At 42.7% G+C, this 13553-nt stretch overlaps 1 protein-coding gene across 1 annotated transcript; it reads left to right on the forward strand.

Annotated features, from left to right (window-relative positions):
- The first annotated feature begins 11674 nt into the window (after positions 1–11674).
- LOC119421894 (E3 ubiquitin-protein ligase DTX3L) lies at positions 11675–13194 on the forward strand. Its single transcript, XM_037689260.1, has 3 exons — positions 11675–11921; positions 12277–12485; positions 12567–13194. Exons 1-3 carry the CDS (start codon positions 11742–11744, stop codon positions 12634–12636), a joined length of 459 nt encoding a protein of 152 aa, XP_037545188.1. The 5' UTR covers positions 11675–11741; the 3' UTR covers positions 12637–13194.
- The last annotated feature ends 359 nt before the right edge of the window (positions 13195–13553 follow it).

The following is a 13553-nucleotide window of genomic DNA, read 5'->3' on the forward strand; positions in this document are numbered from 1 at the left end:
CAACCATTATTCAGGTTGGTACCATCTGGTAGAAGACTGCTGGTTCCTTTAGCAAAGAAAAATGGGTACAAAAAGTCATTTGTTCCCTCTGCGGTGAATGAACTTAACAAGGTCCTATTTAAACGCAGCCTCACATAACAAACCACTGTCTGCTGGGATGTTTCCATATTTTAATGTATCGTGTATTTTAGAACGTTTTTAACTGAATGTTTTTAATTGATTTAGCAAAGCTTGGTTTTAAAAGGTTTTAAAGCTTTTTTAATCACATTTTTATTGTTTTTATAAGCCAGATGTCAAAGACAAATCTTCATTTCATTGAATGTTGTGGACAATAAAGTTGAATTGATTGATTGATTGATCGATTACTCACTACCTGTGCAATAACCTGTCACACAACCTGTGTAGTATTTGTTAATTATGTGCAATATATTTCTTGTGCATTGAAACTTACGGTGAAATACTTATTTATATGAATTCATTCTACTTGCAACATTATATTCTACCATGTTGTTGTTCATTATATGTTTTTTAGACCTTGTAAATATTATATTTCTTTTTCAGTTTTGGTTCTTTATTTTGTACCCGTACTGCATGCTTTAGTATTTCTTGTTTTTGTTTGTTTTTAGCGAGTTGAATCGGTTCTTCTCATCCTGAACATTTCATTGCTCTGTTGTCTTTTTGTTAACCTGCGTATGACAAATAAACAACATTACATTCTTTTTTGCATATCTGCTTTGGCTTATTCAAGGAAGAACTTGACCCCGTTAACAGTCGTCTGGAGTGGAGTACACCCAGATTGGCCGTAACACAACCACATTTTCTCACCAATCTCGCGTCTAACCAGAAAATATGTTTTTCTGTGTAACCACATGCTTTCCCTGAGATAAAATATTCAAAGGACACAAAACAACAAAATTTGATCTGGAGAAAAAAAAAAAATGAAATTGCATAAAATCAAACTATCTTGATTTACCAAAGTGAAATTTTGTAAATTAAAAAATATATATATTTGTGATTTAAAGATTTAAATAAATAACAACACTATCTGAAACACAATGAATAACCATGAGATGAGCAACACTATAAAAACACTAATGAAATATAAAACATGAAAACAAAGGAGCTGGATCAGAATGAAAACAACAAAAATTAAACAAAATTATCCCACTGGGACAATAATATGACTGCAGTCTGTAACAAACTGAAGCAAACATCTGCAAAATCTTTGGTTAGACATGGAAAGAACCACAAATAATAAATACATAATTATAGTTTTGAGTCTTTTTGTCTTGCTGGTTTTCTTTAAACATTTAGGAACAGTTGCAGATTTGTGCTCGGGGCTTTATTTCATATTCCGTGGTTGAACCGTACAAAGTCTAATCATCTTGTCTTGCACACACTTTTATTTGGGTCAGTGTTATTTTTATGTATATGCAACAAAAAATAAAACTGAGGTCAATGCTAATCCTGAAGCTGCAGGTCTGAGCCCTGGTTGCAAACAGGAAACCAGTGGAAAGAAGCGAAGGCAAGCCTTATGTGTTTGTCTGATTGAGACATGGGTATACTTTTTGTACTTATTATGATGAGCTAGGGTTTATTCCTCAGCAGGTTGCAGCATCTGTATGATTAGGTTTTGTATGACGCTGCCTGGCCAAAAAAAACGTTGCCACCAAAAAAAAAAAGGTCACACACTAATATTTTGTTGGACCGCCTTTAGCTTTGATTACTGCATGCATTTGCTGTGGCATTGTTTCAATAAGCTTCTGCAATGTCCATCCATTTATCCATCCATTTTCTTCTGCTTATCCGGGGTCGGGTCGCCGGGGTAGCAGCCTATGAGGCCCAGACTTCCCTCTCCCCAGCCACTTGGACCAGCTCCTCCAGGGGAAGGCATTCCCAGGCCAGCCGAGAAACGTAGTCCCTCCAGCGTGTCCTGGGTCTTCCTCTGGGTCTCCTCCCGGTGGGACGTGCCCGGAACACCTCACCAGGGAGGCGTCCAGGAGGCTTCCTAACCAGATGCCCGAGCCACCTCAAATGGCTCCTCTCGATTGCTCCTTCTGCAATGTCACAAGATCTGTTTCCATCCAGTGTTGCATTAATTTTTCACCAAGATCTTGCATTGATGACTAGACACTAGATACGATGGGTGCATCACTTCACCTGCCTCTCTTCTTACCCTGATGCATCCATCACTCTGGAACAGGGTAAATCTGGACTCATCAGACCACATGACCTTCTTCCATTGCTCCAGAGTCCAATCTTTATGCTCCCTAGCCTTTTTTTCCGTTTAGCCTCACTGATTAGTGGTTTTCTTAAGGCTACACAGCTGTTCAGTCCCAATCCATTGAGTTTCCTTCACATTGTGCGTGTGGAAATGTTCTTACTTTCACTTTTAAACACAGCCCTGAGAGCTGCTGGTGTTTTTCTTCCATTTGATTTCACCAAACGCTTAAGTGAACGCCGATCATTCAGGATTACATTTCTTCCTGGAAGACGATGGGTTCCCACTATCCTTCCAGATTTTAATAATGCGTGGGACAAAAAGTTCAATCTGGTCCTCTGGACATTCAATAAACAAAACAACGCAAAACAAAACAAACAAACAAAAAAATGTTGAAACGTTTTTTGTTTTGCTTTGTTTTGTTTTTTTGAATGTCCAGAGGACCAGATTGAACTTTTTTAGATTTTTCTACCTGGATTACTGAGCATGCATCAGAATGCGTTGGACAGTTCTTAACCTAATTTTATTAGTTTCTTCAATCTCCTTAGATGTTTTCTCTGCTTGATGCCAATGATTTGACCCTTCTCAAACAGACGGACATCTTTTCCACGACCATGTGTCTTTCCACATGGTTGTTTAAGAAATGAGAAGCAACTCATTGCACCATTGGGGCTGCCAGCTGAAAGATAATCCCCCTTGCAGTAATTATTTGCTTAGTTAAATCCAGGTGGCGACGTTCTTTCTTTCTTTATTGTTTTTGGTCCAGCCAGTGTATGAAGTGGACTTAGTGCTTCAGAACAGGACTTTTAGAGACAGTAGATATTATCTCAAGGGGATGGAGATGTTTGTGAAGCTGTGGTGTCGCACCAGTCTGAAGATGCGATCCACTATATTTCAGGGTATTAGATTGTGGAATGATCTGGAGGTTGATATTAAAAATGCCAAAACTATGTACATATTCAAGAGGATGGTAAAAATTTGTTTTTAAAAAAAAAATATTAAGTATAATGTGAGTTCATAAAAATTGTTTACAGTTGATCTTATATTTTAGCCAAGTTTTTATTTTATTATTTTATTTTTATTAATTCATCTTGCTTTTGTATAGTAATTTTGTTTGGAATATATTTTGGGGACAAGGGGCAGGTATTATAAGAACTCATTCTTCTTCTGCTGCCTTTCATTTTATTTCTGTGATTGTGTATCTTTTTTTCTTTTCTTTAAATTGCATTATATTTGTTGTTTGGATGAAATGAAATGAATAAATAAAACATACTTTTATAAAAACCTGTGTGTGCCTACGGGCGGCGCTCTGTCGCCCCCTGGCGGAAATAACCCGCACTGCTTGCAGTTAGTTTCGCTTTTCTTCCTCAGCTCGTTAAGAAGTGACGATCTTTGGACTTCAGGGAGAAAAGAGAAACCACAGCGAAGCCTTTCAAGGTCAGTGACGATCGCTTCTGAAAGACATGCCTTAACTTCACTTAGAATGACGTGGTCAGGTCGGTTCGGCCGCTCAGACGCGTCTGATTTATTCACTTCCGGATACTCGACGCTTGTTTTTTCGCTCTTTCTTTATCAACTCGCGTCCCCCCTGAAAACACTCGCTTCCTCTTAGAGGGGGGTAAAATCGGATTTAAGCGGGACAGAGTCTCAAAATCAGCATAGCTTTGAGCAGATACGAGTGATGAGAAAAAGCAGCATCGACTTTTGAGGCGAAGAGTTTGGATTGTAGTCAAAGATCTGCGAACATGTCGATTATAAGAGGAGGAAGAGGAGGAGGGTCTTCATCCTCCACCTCATCATCCCAGAGACACACATCAAAGTAGATTTTTCTTAATTCTTCACTCTCCTGGCGTGTTTTACTTTTAATAATAATAATAATAATAATAATAATACTTTATTTATAAAGCCCTTTAAAACAACCACAGCTGCCACAAAGTGCTGTACATATAAAATCAAGAACATTTAAACACATAAAAACAGTTGTTAAAACATTAAGATCAATAAAAGTAATAAAAAACAGTGCAGAGTAAATTTAGTGTGTGCTAAAAGCCAGGGAGTAAAAATGTGTTTTTAAAAGAGTTTTAAAACTGGACAGTGAAGGGGCTCGTCTGATGGGAAGAGGGAGATCGTTCCACAGTCTTGGAGCAGCAACAGAAAAAGCTCTGTCCCCTCTGAGCCTCCGCTTGGACCTCGGCACCTCCAGGAGCAGCTGATCAGCTGATCTGAGGCACCGAGCAGGAGAGTATGGGTGAAGCAGCTCAGAGAGGTAGGATGGAGCAAGACCATTTAAACTTTTAAAAACAAATAAAAGAATCTTAAAATGAACTCTAAAATGAACAGGCAGCCAGTGGAGTGAAGCCAGAGTGGGGGTGATGTGCTCCCTTTTTTGAACTCCAGTTAGAAGCCGAGCAGCAGCGTTCTGGACCAACTGGAGGCGTCTGAGGGAGGACTGGCTGACTCCAAGGTAAAGAGCGTTACAGTAATCCAGCCGAGAGGTGACGAAGGCATGGATTACTGTTTCCAGCTGCTGTTTTGTAAGGATGGTCTTTACCTTAGCCAGCTGTCTGAGGTGATAAAAACTGGTCTTGACCACCGCTCCAATCTGGGACTCTAATTTAAAATCACTGTCCATTTTAAAACCCAAGTTAGAAATAGTTTTCTTTACATGTGGTGCCAGAGGGCCCAGATCAACAGGGCAAGGTTCACAAGAGCCACTAGGACCAAACACCATCACTTCTGTTTTCTTTTCATTGAAATTTAAGAAGTTTAAAGACATCCAGGCTTTGATGTCTTCAAGACACAACAGAAGTGGCCTAATTGAGGGGGCATCTTTCTTTTTAAGTGGCATATAGATCTGACTGTCGTCAGCGTAACAATGAAAAAAGATCCCATGCTTTCTAAGGATTGATCCCAATGGAAGCAGGTAAAGGGAGAAAAGCAGGGGACCTTAAATAGAGCCCTGTGGAACCCCTAAACACTGAGGAGCAGTGGAGGATTCAGACCCAGCTATGTTTTAAACATATACCAACATATTATCTAAATGGATATTAGAAAAAAAAGCTAAAAGCAGCAAAAGGCAAAAAATAAAGTGTGTGTGCTGAAGCAGATTCATGCAGAGTAATGTTTTTGAAGTAACTGAGATCTTGATGTATGTGATGGAAAATATTAGTAAATATTTTGAAAAGTAAAAATGTCAAAAACTAAAAGTCACAACTACGTCTGAATGAGCTGAACATCTGAATGGCCATAATAGCACAAAGTATGTAGAAGTAGTTGGGTGACTGTTTGAAGCAAGGTCTCTGCAGGGTCTGGGGCCTCATGCATGATGGAGCGCTCATTTTTCACAGTGAAAGTTGGCGTAGGGACAAAACGAGGAAAGCTGTAGCATGGTTCATGACAATAAACGTGGAACTGAGCACATTCAGTTCAAAAATACTTTATTAATCCCAAAGGGGAATTTAGTGTTGTCGTAGCTCATCATCTTGGTTTCATTCAAGAGTTGTTAGAGGCTGATGGATGTGGGCAGGAAGGATCTCCTGCAGCGAAGAATCTGGCCACAGATACTGATCCGTCCACCTGGATCCAGCTTGCTGTCAGATCCGGCGGGCCTCTCGGTCCTCCTGGGCAGCAGGATTGCCCGAAAGCTCCTCGTCGCCACGGACAGACAGCTGAAGGTGCCAGGGTGTGATCCTGGTCCTCCCGTTGTCGTGAGCCGAGTTTCCCACCAGCTCCATGATCTCAGCGGTTAGGTATTCAGACGGGAATTCATCCACGGCGCCTCCTTTTCAACTCTTTTCCGATTTGGGGGCTGTAGTTGAGATAGTTGAGCTTTTGAGATGTTAATCAGCTGCTCCTGGTTGTTAAAAAAACACCTTGTTGCCATGGCTACGCATCATAACAGATGCACAAAAGTAAAAAGGTTTCAGTAAAAATCCTTCCAGCTGCACAGCATCTGGTACCAGAGTAAATAATTATACGATAAAAGCGATTTACATCCAGAAAAAAGAGGAATTAAAGTGTTCAAAAGCAGTAACTCCGAATGAAAGTAACAGAGACATGCAGCCGCCCCGAGCGGCGCAATTCTAGAACCACAAGAGAGTACTAGAACCACGAGGCTCCTCTGCTGACACGCCTCCATTTAAAAAGATGCAACTATGATTTGCATGTGGCATTCTTGGTAAAAAAAAAAAGTCTAGATGGAGCAAAATAACGACTTTAATAGAGTGTGGGTTGAAGACGCACAGTATGTAGTGTAAGGTGAAAGTGTGGTTTAGTTTCCTCGTTTAAATTCAACCCAGAAAAGCTCAAATTTTGAAAAACATCACGTTTAAAATACCTTAAGTTCAGAAAACCAAACGGATACATATAAATATTATTACCGGTACATGCATTTAGGTGATTTTTAGTGCTTTGCATTTTGACGCTGCATGGAGGTAAGCACATTCTCACAGAGGTCAATAATGTGTGTATTTTTATGCACATTTTCATGTAACTTTCCTTTTGATACATCCCGACGTGCGTGGACCTTTGTTGTACTCACTGTTGACTAATGAGGCCCCTTATATGTGTCAAACTCAAGTCCCGGGGGCCAAATGTGGCCCTCGTTGACATCTTATCTGGCCCCCAAGATGATATGTGAAACGTAAAATTCTTCAATCACTTAAATTTTTTCAGTAATCTTTGATTATGATGTCGAAAGCACAACAGAGAACATCAAATGAGACCAGTCAAACGCTTGTTGAGGAACCTGTGACCAAGAAAAGATGTTGGGTCTCTGATTTGAGTTCATGTAGATTCTGAAATTGGCCCTTAGTTTGAAAAAGTTTTTAATTTTGGCCCCCTTTTGTAAGTGAGTTTGACAGCCCTGCAATCAGCGCTCGTTGTATTTCTCCAGCAGATGGCAGAGCCCGGCAGGACTGTGAGGGTGAGCGGTCTGCCCCAAGACGTGGAGAAGAACAAGCTGAAAGACAAGTTATTAATTCACTTCCTACGAGCCAGAAATGGAGGAGGGGAAATCGAGTCTGTGGACATCGCCACGGCAGCGTCTCAGTCTGCGCTCATCGCCTTTGAGGACAGCTCAGGTCAGTGGGGGTCACGCTGGTAGAACGAACTTCTAACTTTATGAAAATTCTGTCTGCTCAGGTCTCAACACAACAGAAAAGCCTCATAGCTTCCAAAATTCAAAGCGCATCCATTTACATAGAATTAGTGAGGGACTGCGGTGGGTCTGCTGTCAGCTGTGATTTACTCTGAGCTGGAAGGCTCGCCTGCAAGTCAACGGAGCAGCCAGAGGCAGAAAACGCTTGGTCAGGATGCTTTTCAGACTGATTGATTTCTTTCTGATGACTCCTCTCACACAGTGGCACAAAGGGTGATTCAACGCAGCCGACACATCCTGGAAGTAGACGGGAAGGAGTACAAACTCACCGCAACGAAACATCAAGAAAGTTTGGACCCTGACCAAGTGTGTTTACCCAGAGTTCTGCACAATTTTTCCAATGAATACCGTATTTTTCGCCCTATAAGTTGTATTTCTTTGCATCATTTGCATGCCCTGCGACTTATATGCCGAAGCGACTTATTTATGTTTTTTCCTCCATATTTGTAAACCAATTTTTGGCTGAGAATGACCATTTTCATTCATTCGCACTGAAAATATTGAACACTACCATTTTCAACCACTAGATGGCACCCGTTGTATGGCATGCCATTGTATCATGTAATAGATAAAAGTGGCTATTACTGACACAATCGGCTTACCACAGCCTTCCACCTTCATCCAGCTCGCCTGGAGCAACTGTCAAATCAGCTTCATTTCGCTGCGCCGCCCCGGAGAAATACAGCTGATTTAACCATTAAAGTGCATTTATTAAGTAAAAGTTAAACTGAGACACACCTTTACTATAAAGTCAATCAATCAATTGTTTTTGGGTGTTTATCTTGTTAAATTTCGAAGAAATGCGCAGTGATTCGTCCCTCTGCGTGTTCATACTTCCGTGTATCGACTTGAAATGCAGCTGATTTCACCGTCAAAGTGCATTTATTAAGGAAAAGTTAGACTGAGACACACCTTTGCTATTATTTTGAGCAAACAAATAATTGTTTTTAAGTGTTAATCTTGTTAAAATCTTGTTAAAGTCCTCCCGTGCACGCTCCCACATCCGCAATTTGGCAGCCAATCGATTATTGGCACAACACAGGCCACATTTCCGGGTTGTCAGCGGTGACGCATAATAGATGCGACTTATATGGCCAAGTGATGTATTTATGGATTTTTCCCACTTTATTATACATATTTGGACTAGAGTTGCATTCGGGCCCAAAAAATCTGATCCGACCCAGCCCACAGTCCTAATTTTCGAACTCCACCCGACCGTACGAATTTACAGTAATTACAGGTCCGAACCTGAAAACCCCCCAACATTTTTAATTAGTTATTAACGGTCAGGGACGTGCAGCTGAATAAAAGTGGCAGAAGATTCGGAGCTGAGAAGTGTTTATCATTTCATGGCCATAAAAAAAGCATCTAAACCCCGTTTCTGACGGCATTCTTCTGAATTACTGAGACACACAGACAGCTCTGACGCGTACGTCTGCTTTTGGATCTCACCTGTTTGGGTCATCGGCCGCGCGTGTCTGTTGAGTGCATCGGCAAAGTGAACGTCCATTTGGGCGATGGATCGCTGCCTGGCAGTACAGTCCCCTCTGAAGCTTATCTGAACTTTTTACTTCTTTCAAGGCCGGTCAGCTCGCGGTGAAATGGCCGCATGCGGCTGATGGATGTATGGCAGGCCATGTTATCATATAATCGGATCGCGGCTAATCCTGACCTAATTAAAAGCCCGAGACTGGCCCAGCCTGCCCATTAATCACATTATAACGGCTCAGCCCTAATCCGGGTCGGTCTGGGCCGGGTTTCGGGTTCGGGTTAGAAATGACAGCTAATAATTTGAATTCTAATTTGGACTGATGCAACTTATAGGGCGGTGTGACGTGTACAGCGGAAAATACGGTAATCAATTTTAGTATGAATCACAGTTACTTATCACATTGTTTTCCATTATTTTAGGTAATTTTACATTTATCGGCGACGGTTGACTACAGTCAGCTCCCTGGGGGAGTCGAGGCTGTGATCGGCCTCAGGAAAAGCCATCTAGAGGTCCAGATAAGCACGACTTCTGAGACATGTTGTACATTGTGGGGCTCCTACTCGCACGTGCAGGCCGCTTTGACGCAACTGCTCGGACATCCTGGGGCTCCAGAGCTAGCAGGAAACGACATCTCGAGTCAAGTTGCCTTTCAAACGTCACAAAAGTGCCGAGTTTCAGAGGAACAGAGCAGAAAACCTAAAAAAACAGACAATACTAAGTCATCGGATGAGCAGAGCTCAAGTTCAAAAAGAAATCTGGCACCAGGAGGAAACGGCTGGGAAGCCAACACAGTCAATACAGCGTTGCAGTCTCCTGCTACGTTCATGGAGGACTTCTCCCTGATCGTGGACGCAGACATGTTCCAGTATTTGCAGAAACACTGCAAGAAGGAGTACCAGCGTATCCTCAGCCAGTACGGCATCGAGGTGGTCACCGAAACAAATCAGGGCTTGACCACTTTGTTTCTGAAAGTTGCAGATGCAGAAATGATGGAGGACAGGCAGGAGCGCCTAAAGCTGGCTAGAAGGGCAATAAGTTGTCTGTACCAGGAGAATGAGACAAAGATCCGTCGAGACCAGCTCCCTAAGTTTATCCTGCACCCCAGAGGAGGACTACAAAGAGCAATGGATAATTTAAGTACCAGATTTCCCAAGGTCCTTCTAAATGAAGATGAGCAAAATGTATACATTATTGGTAACAGCAGAGACGTGTCTGAAGCTAAAGGTGCTCTGCTTCTTGACCATGAAGAGGTGGGAGATCAAAAGGAGCATGTTGCCGGTCTCCCTTCATATAATTTTGGCTCGTCATCAAGTCATGCCGATGAGGAAAGGGTCCTGACGCCGCCTTTCACTGTGGGCTCTTTGGACGAAGGGGTAGATCCAATGCTGAGGTCAGAAGAAGATGAGTTAAGAACTGAAGGAGCCACCAAGTACAAACTAGCTGCTCGGTTTAAAGATTCAGGGCTGAGTGGATTAGGCAGTCGGCCAGCTGACTTCAACTTTAGAACAAACTCAGCGCCCAGTAGGCTAACTCGCCACGGGCCAGTACTGGGCCACGGTGTGTTGTCAGAAACAGCAGGGATTTCTGGGAAAGCAGTTTCCAGAGCCCAAAACACAGGAGGGGACATCCTGTTCAACGCCACGCATGCATCATCATCTGCGTCCACGCAGAGTCAAACCTCTCTGAACACCGATATGACTGATACTCATCTCAAGAATTTAACGTCCCCTTTTGGCACTACTCCTTCCAGTTTTACAGAAAGCACTGCACTTCCCCCTTTTGGATCTGGATCCACTTTGAAACGGGCCAGTAGTTTCTCGGGAACGCCTCAGCAGAAAGCTCAAGTTGTGGACCTGAAGAGTCGAGACGATTCCAACAAGTCCACAGTCAGAACCAGGAGGAGGTCCTCAAGCTTCAGTAGCCAAGCTGCAAAAGACAAACAGGAAGTCCACAAGGCAGAGATCCCAGTTCCCAAGGTTGTATGGCAGTACATAAAGGAAGCCTACAGCCCCCGGGTGAAAGACCTGACCACTGAGGTCCAGATGGAAGAGAGCTTCTTGGAGGGTGATCGGGATCTGACTGTTATTCTAAAAGGAGCCGACTCATCCAAAGTGAAACTGTGTCAGGAGCGTTTACAGAATCTTGTTGCCTCTGTTAGCGCTGACTTCACGGTGCAGGAGCTGCGTTTGTCAGAACTGGGCGTTGCTGACTCCGAGAACGAAACTTTGCAGGCTTGTTGCTCTGAGGTGCGAAGCGGCTTCAAGAAGGTCACTATCCACATAATAAAGAAGAGCCTGTATGTTGTTGGACCAGTAGGGTTGTGCTCTCAAGTTGCCGCTACACTGCGGGAGGTATTTTCTGGAGAACTGGAACAACACGGCCTATCGAGTCCATCTACATCTAAATCAGCCACGTCTTCACAGTTCAGTGTTTCCCAAAGTCTCCATCTGAACAACTCCCAGTCAGTCCTGGGGACTCAAACAGGCAAAACAGCCCATCAGCAATGGAAAACAACCTATGGAAGAGACTTTGGTGAGAAGGGGGGTGTTAATGGATCTTATAGCCAATCATCCACGAGAAAAGACCTCTTTGATCAGGCGAAAGTGAAAACTACAGGTACTGTGGAGGAAGATGGACACAAGGCGGATAGATTTGTCAATCACTTGTTAGCTGGTAGTGATAAGAGTTCGGAAAATGGTGACCGGTACGCTGACAGAGAGAGAACCTTACATGCTACCCAGACAGGGCCGAGACAAACGGAGATCCCGAGCGCTCCAGACGAACCCAGGTCCGATCAGGGAGGCCAGGCTTACAACTGTGTTTGTGGGGAGAATGGGGTGTCACTGGTGAGAACAAACTGTGGGGTTACCATGTGCCCTAAGTGCTTGGAAACAAGGCATGTCCTCTGCAGAGTTTGTACTGAGACGGAGCAAACACCTCGGGGAATCCTGGGCGAAATGAAGAAATCCACACTTCACTTGAGTTTACTGGGTCACAACAAGGACGGCGTTATCAAGATCACTTACCGCATTCCTGATGGTATCCAAGGGGTGAGTAGCTCACATCATATCTGATGTAGGACTTTTATTTTTATCTGGCTGTGTCTGTGGTACTTTCACCTTTAAATAGAATAATGACCTCTACGGTTATTTTTTATCATTTTACCCTTCATTTGACAAATCTGTGCCTGGCTAATTTACCGTATAGGACGAATCTTATCTACATGTAGTTTTATCTGAGTTATAGCAAACAGTATTTATAGCTTGATTTAATAATAGCGGTATATATTAGACTCAAAATTAAACTAATAGTTTGTAATGTTTATGCTTACACATTCATTTCCTAACTGCAGGGTATGACACATCTACATGACGCCTTGTGAGTCTGTGTTTTATGTCTCACTAGGAGGGTCATCCATCTCCTGGAAAACCATTTAGAGGAGGGACATTCGAGGCTTTCCTCCCCGACACTGAGAAAGCAAAGAAGCTGCTGCCCAGGCTGGAGAGAGCCTTCAGGGGGGGACTCACCTTCACAGTGAGAGGAAAAGGTTCGGAGGCCCAGGTCACCTGGGACTGCATCCCACACAAAACTAGCTTGCAGGGCGGCAAAGCACAGTGAGTGAACCGAGTTTTAACGACCCGCAGAACCAAAGGTCGTAATCTGAGCTGAATTATCTTCTTTGATGTCCCTCGCAGGAAAGGGTACCCAGACTCCAACTACTTGACACGGTTGTCTGACGTCTTGAACTCACATGGGATTGATTAGCCATCAGCAGAGAAGGAATTCTTCTGGGATTTTATATATTTTATCTGGTTATTGAATGACATATTGATTGTCATTTGATTATCCATCCTTAAATTTTCTTGACCTGCTTTTTCTTGCAGAATTACAGGGAGTTGGTACCAATATTTCCAGCGGTGAACGGTGGGGTACACCCTGCACGTCACCAGTTTGTTCGTCATTTCATTATATTCAGGTTATTTTGTTCCACTGTAAAATTCAAAATCCGATTATTTATCCACACAGTAACTGAACCCTCAGGGAGTGGATGCACGTTAATGCAGATCTTGTATATTTTCATTTCTTGTTTTATTATTAATAATTATAATAATTCAGTCTTGTAATGTGTTTTATTGATCCTCCATTGTTTGCTTTATTTTAGACAGCATCTCCAACATGTTTCTATTGCAAACAGGTGTTTTATTACTAAAGTTGCACTGGACTGTAAAGACACACACTTTTTACCACTTTGCAAGGTTTTAATCATCATCCAGTAAAGGAGCAGTTCGAATCATATTGGGCAATAAAGTTATTAAAGTCCGGCACCAAAATAAAAGAGCACATTTCCTGACTTTTGTTATGCTTTTTTTATTAGTCCTGGAAAACATGTAAGGCATATGGTAACATCACACACTGAAGCGTTACAAGCTCTAAAGGCCATGTGGACAACATGGCTCCACGCACTAAACCCAAAGTCAAACACAGAAGCAGCATCAGTTCAAAGGGTTTAAAACACAAAGTAGAGGTGAGAGGTGTGTTTGCAGCCAGGAGCTCTAAACTGTCAGAAGGAATCACCTGATGAGTGTCTGATGGAAAGGAGAACTCTCGTGGAGGAGAGAAGCTGGTTTCTGATCATTCCAAGAGATGCTGCAGGTTAAGATGGAGGCCTCGGCTGTGCCCGT

Source organism: Nematolebias whitei, chromosome 15, assembly GCF_014905685.2.
Source record: "Nematolebias whitei isolate Nwh7 chromosome 15, NemWhi1, whole genome shotgun sequence".
Classification (NCBI taxonomy): Eukaryota; Metazoa; Chordata; class Actinopteri; order Cyprinodontiformes; family Rivulidae; genus Nematolebias; species Nematolebias whitei.

Excerpts from the sequence above, each read along its gene's own strand:
- LOC119421894 (XM_037689260.1), top strand. The coding sequence starts at position 11,742 with ATGTGCCCTAAGTGCTTGGAAACAAGGCATGTCCTCTGCAGAGTTTGT. Across the intron at positions 11,922-12,276 it reads TTCCTGATGGTATCCAAGGG|GAGGGTCATCCATCTCCTGG; the intron begins GTGAGTAGCTCA and ends ATGTCTCACTAG. Across the intron at positions 12,486-12,566 it reads TTGCAGGGCGGCAAAGCACA|GAAAGGGTACCCAGACTCCA; the intron begins GTGAGTGAACCG and ends TGTCCCTCGCAG.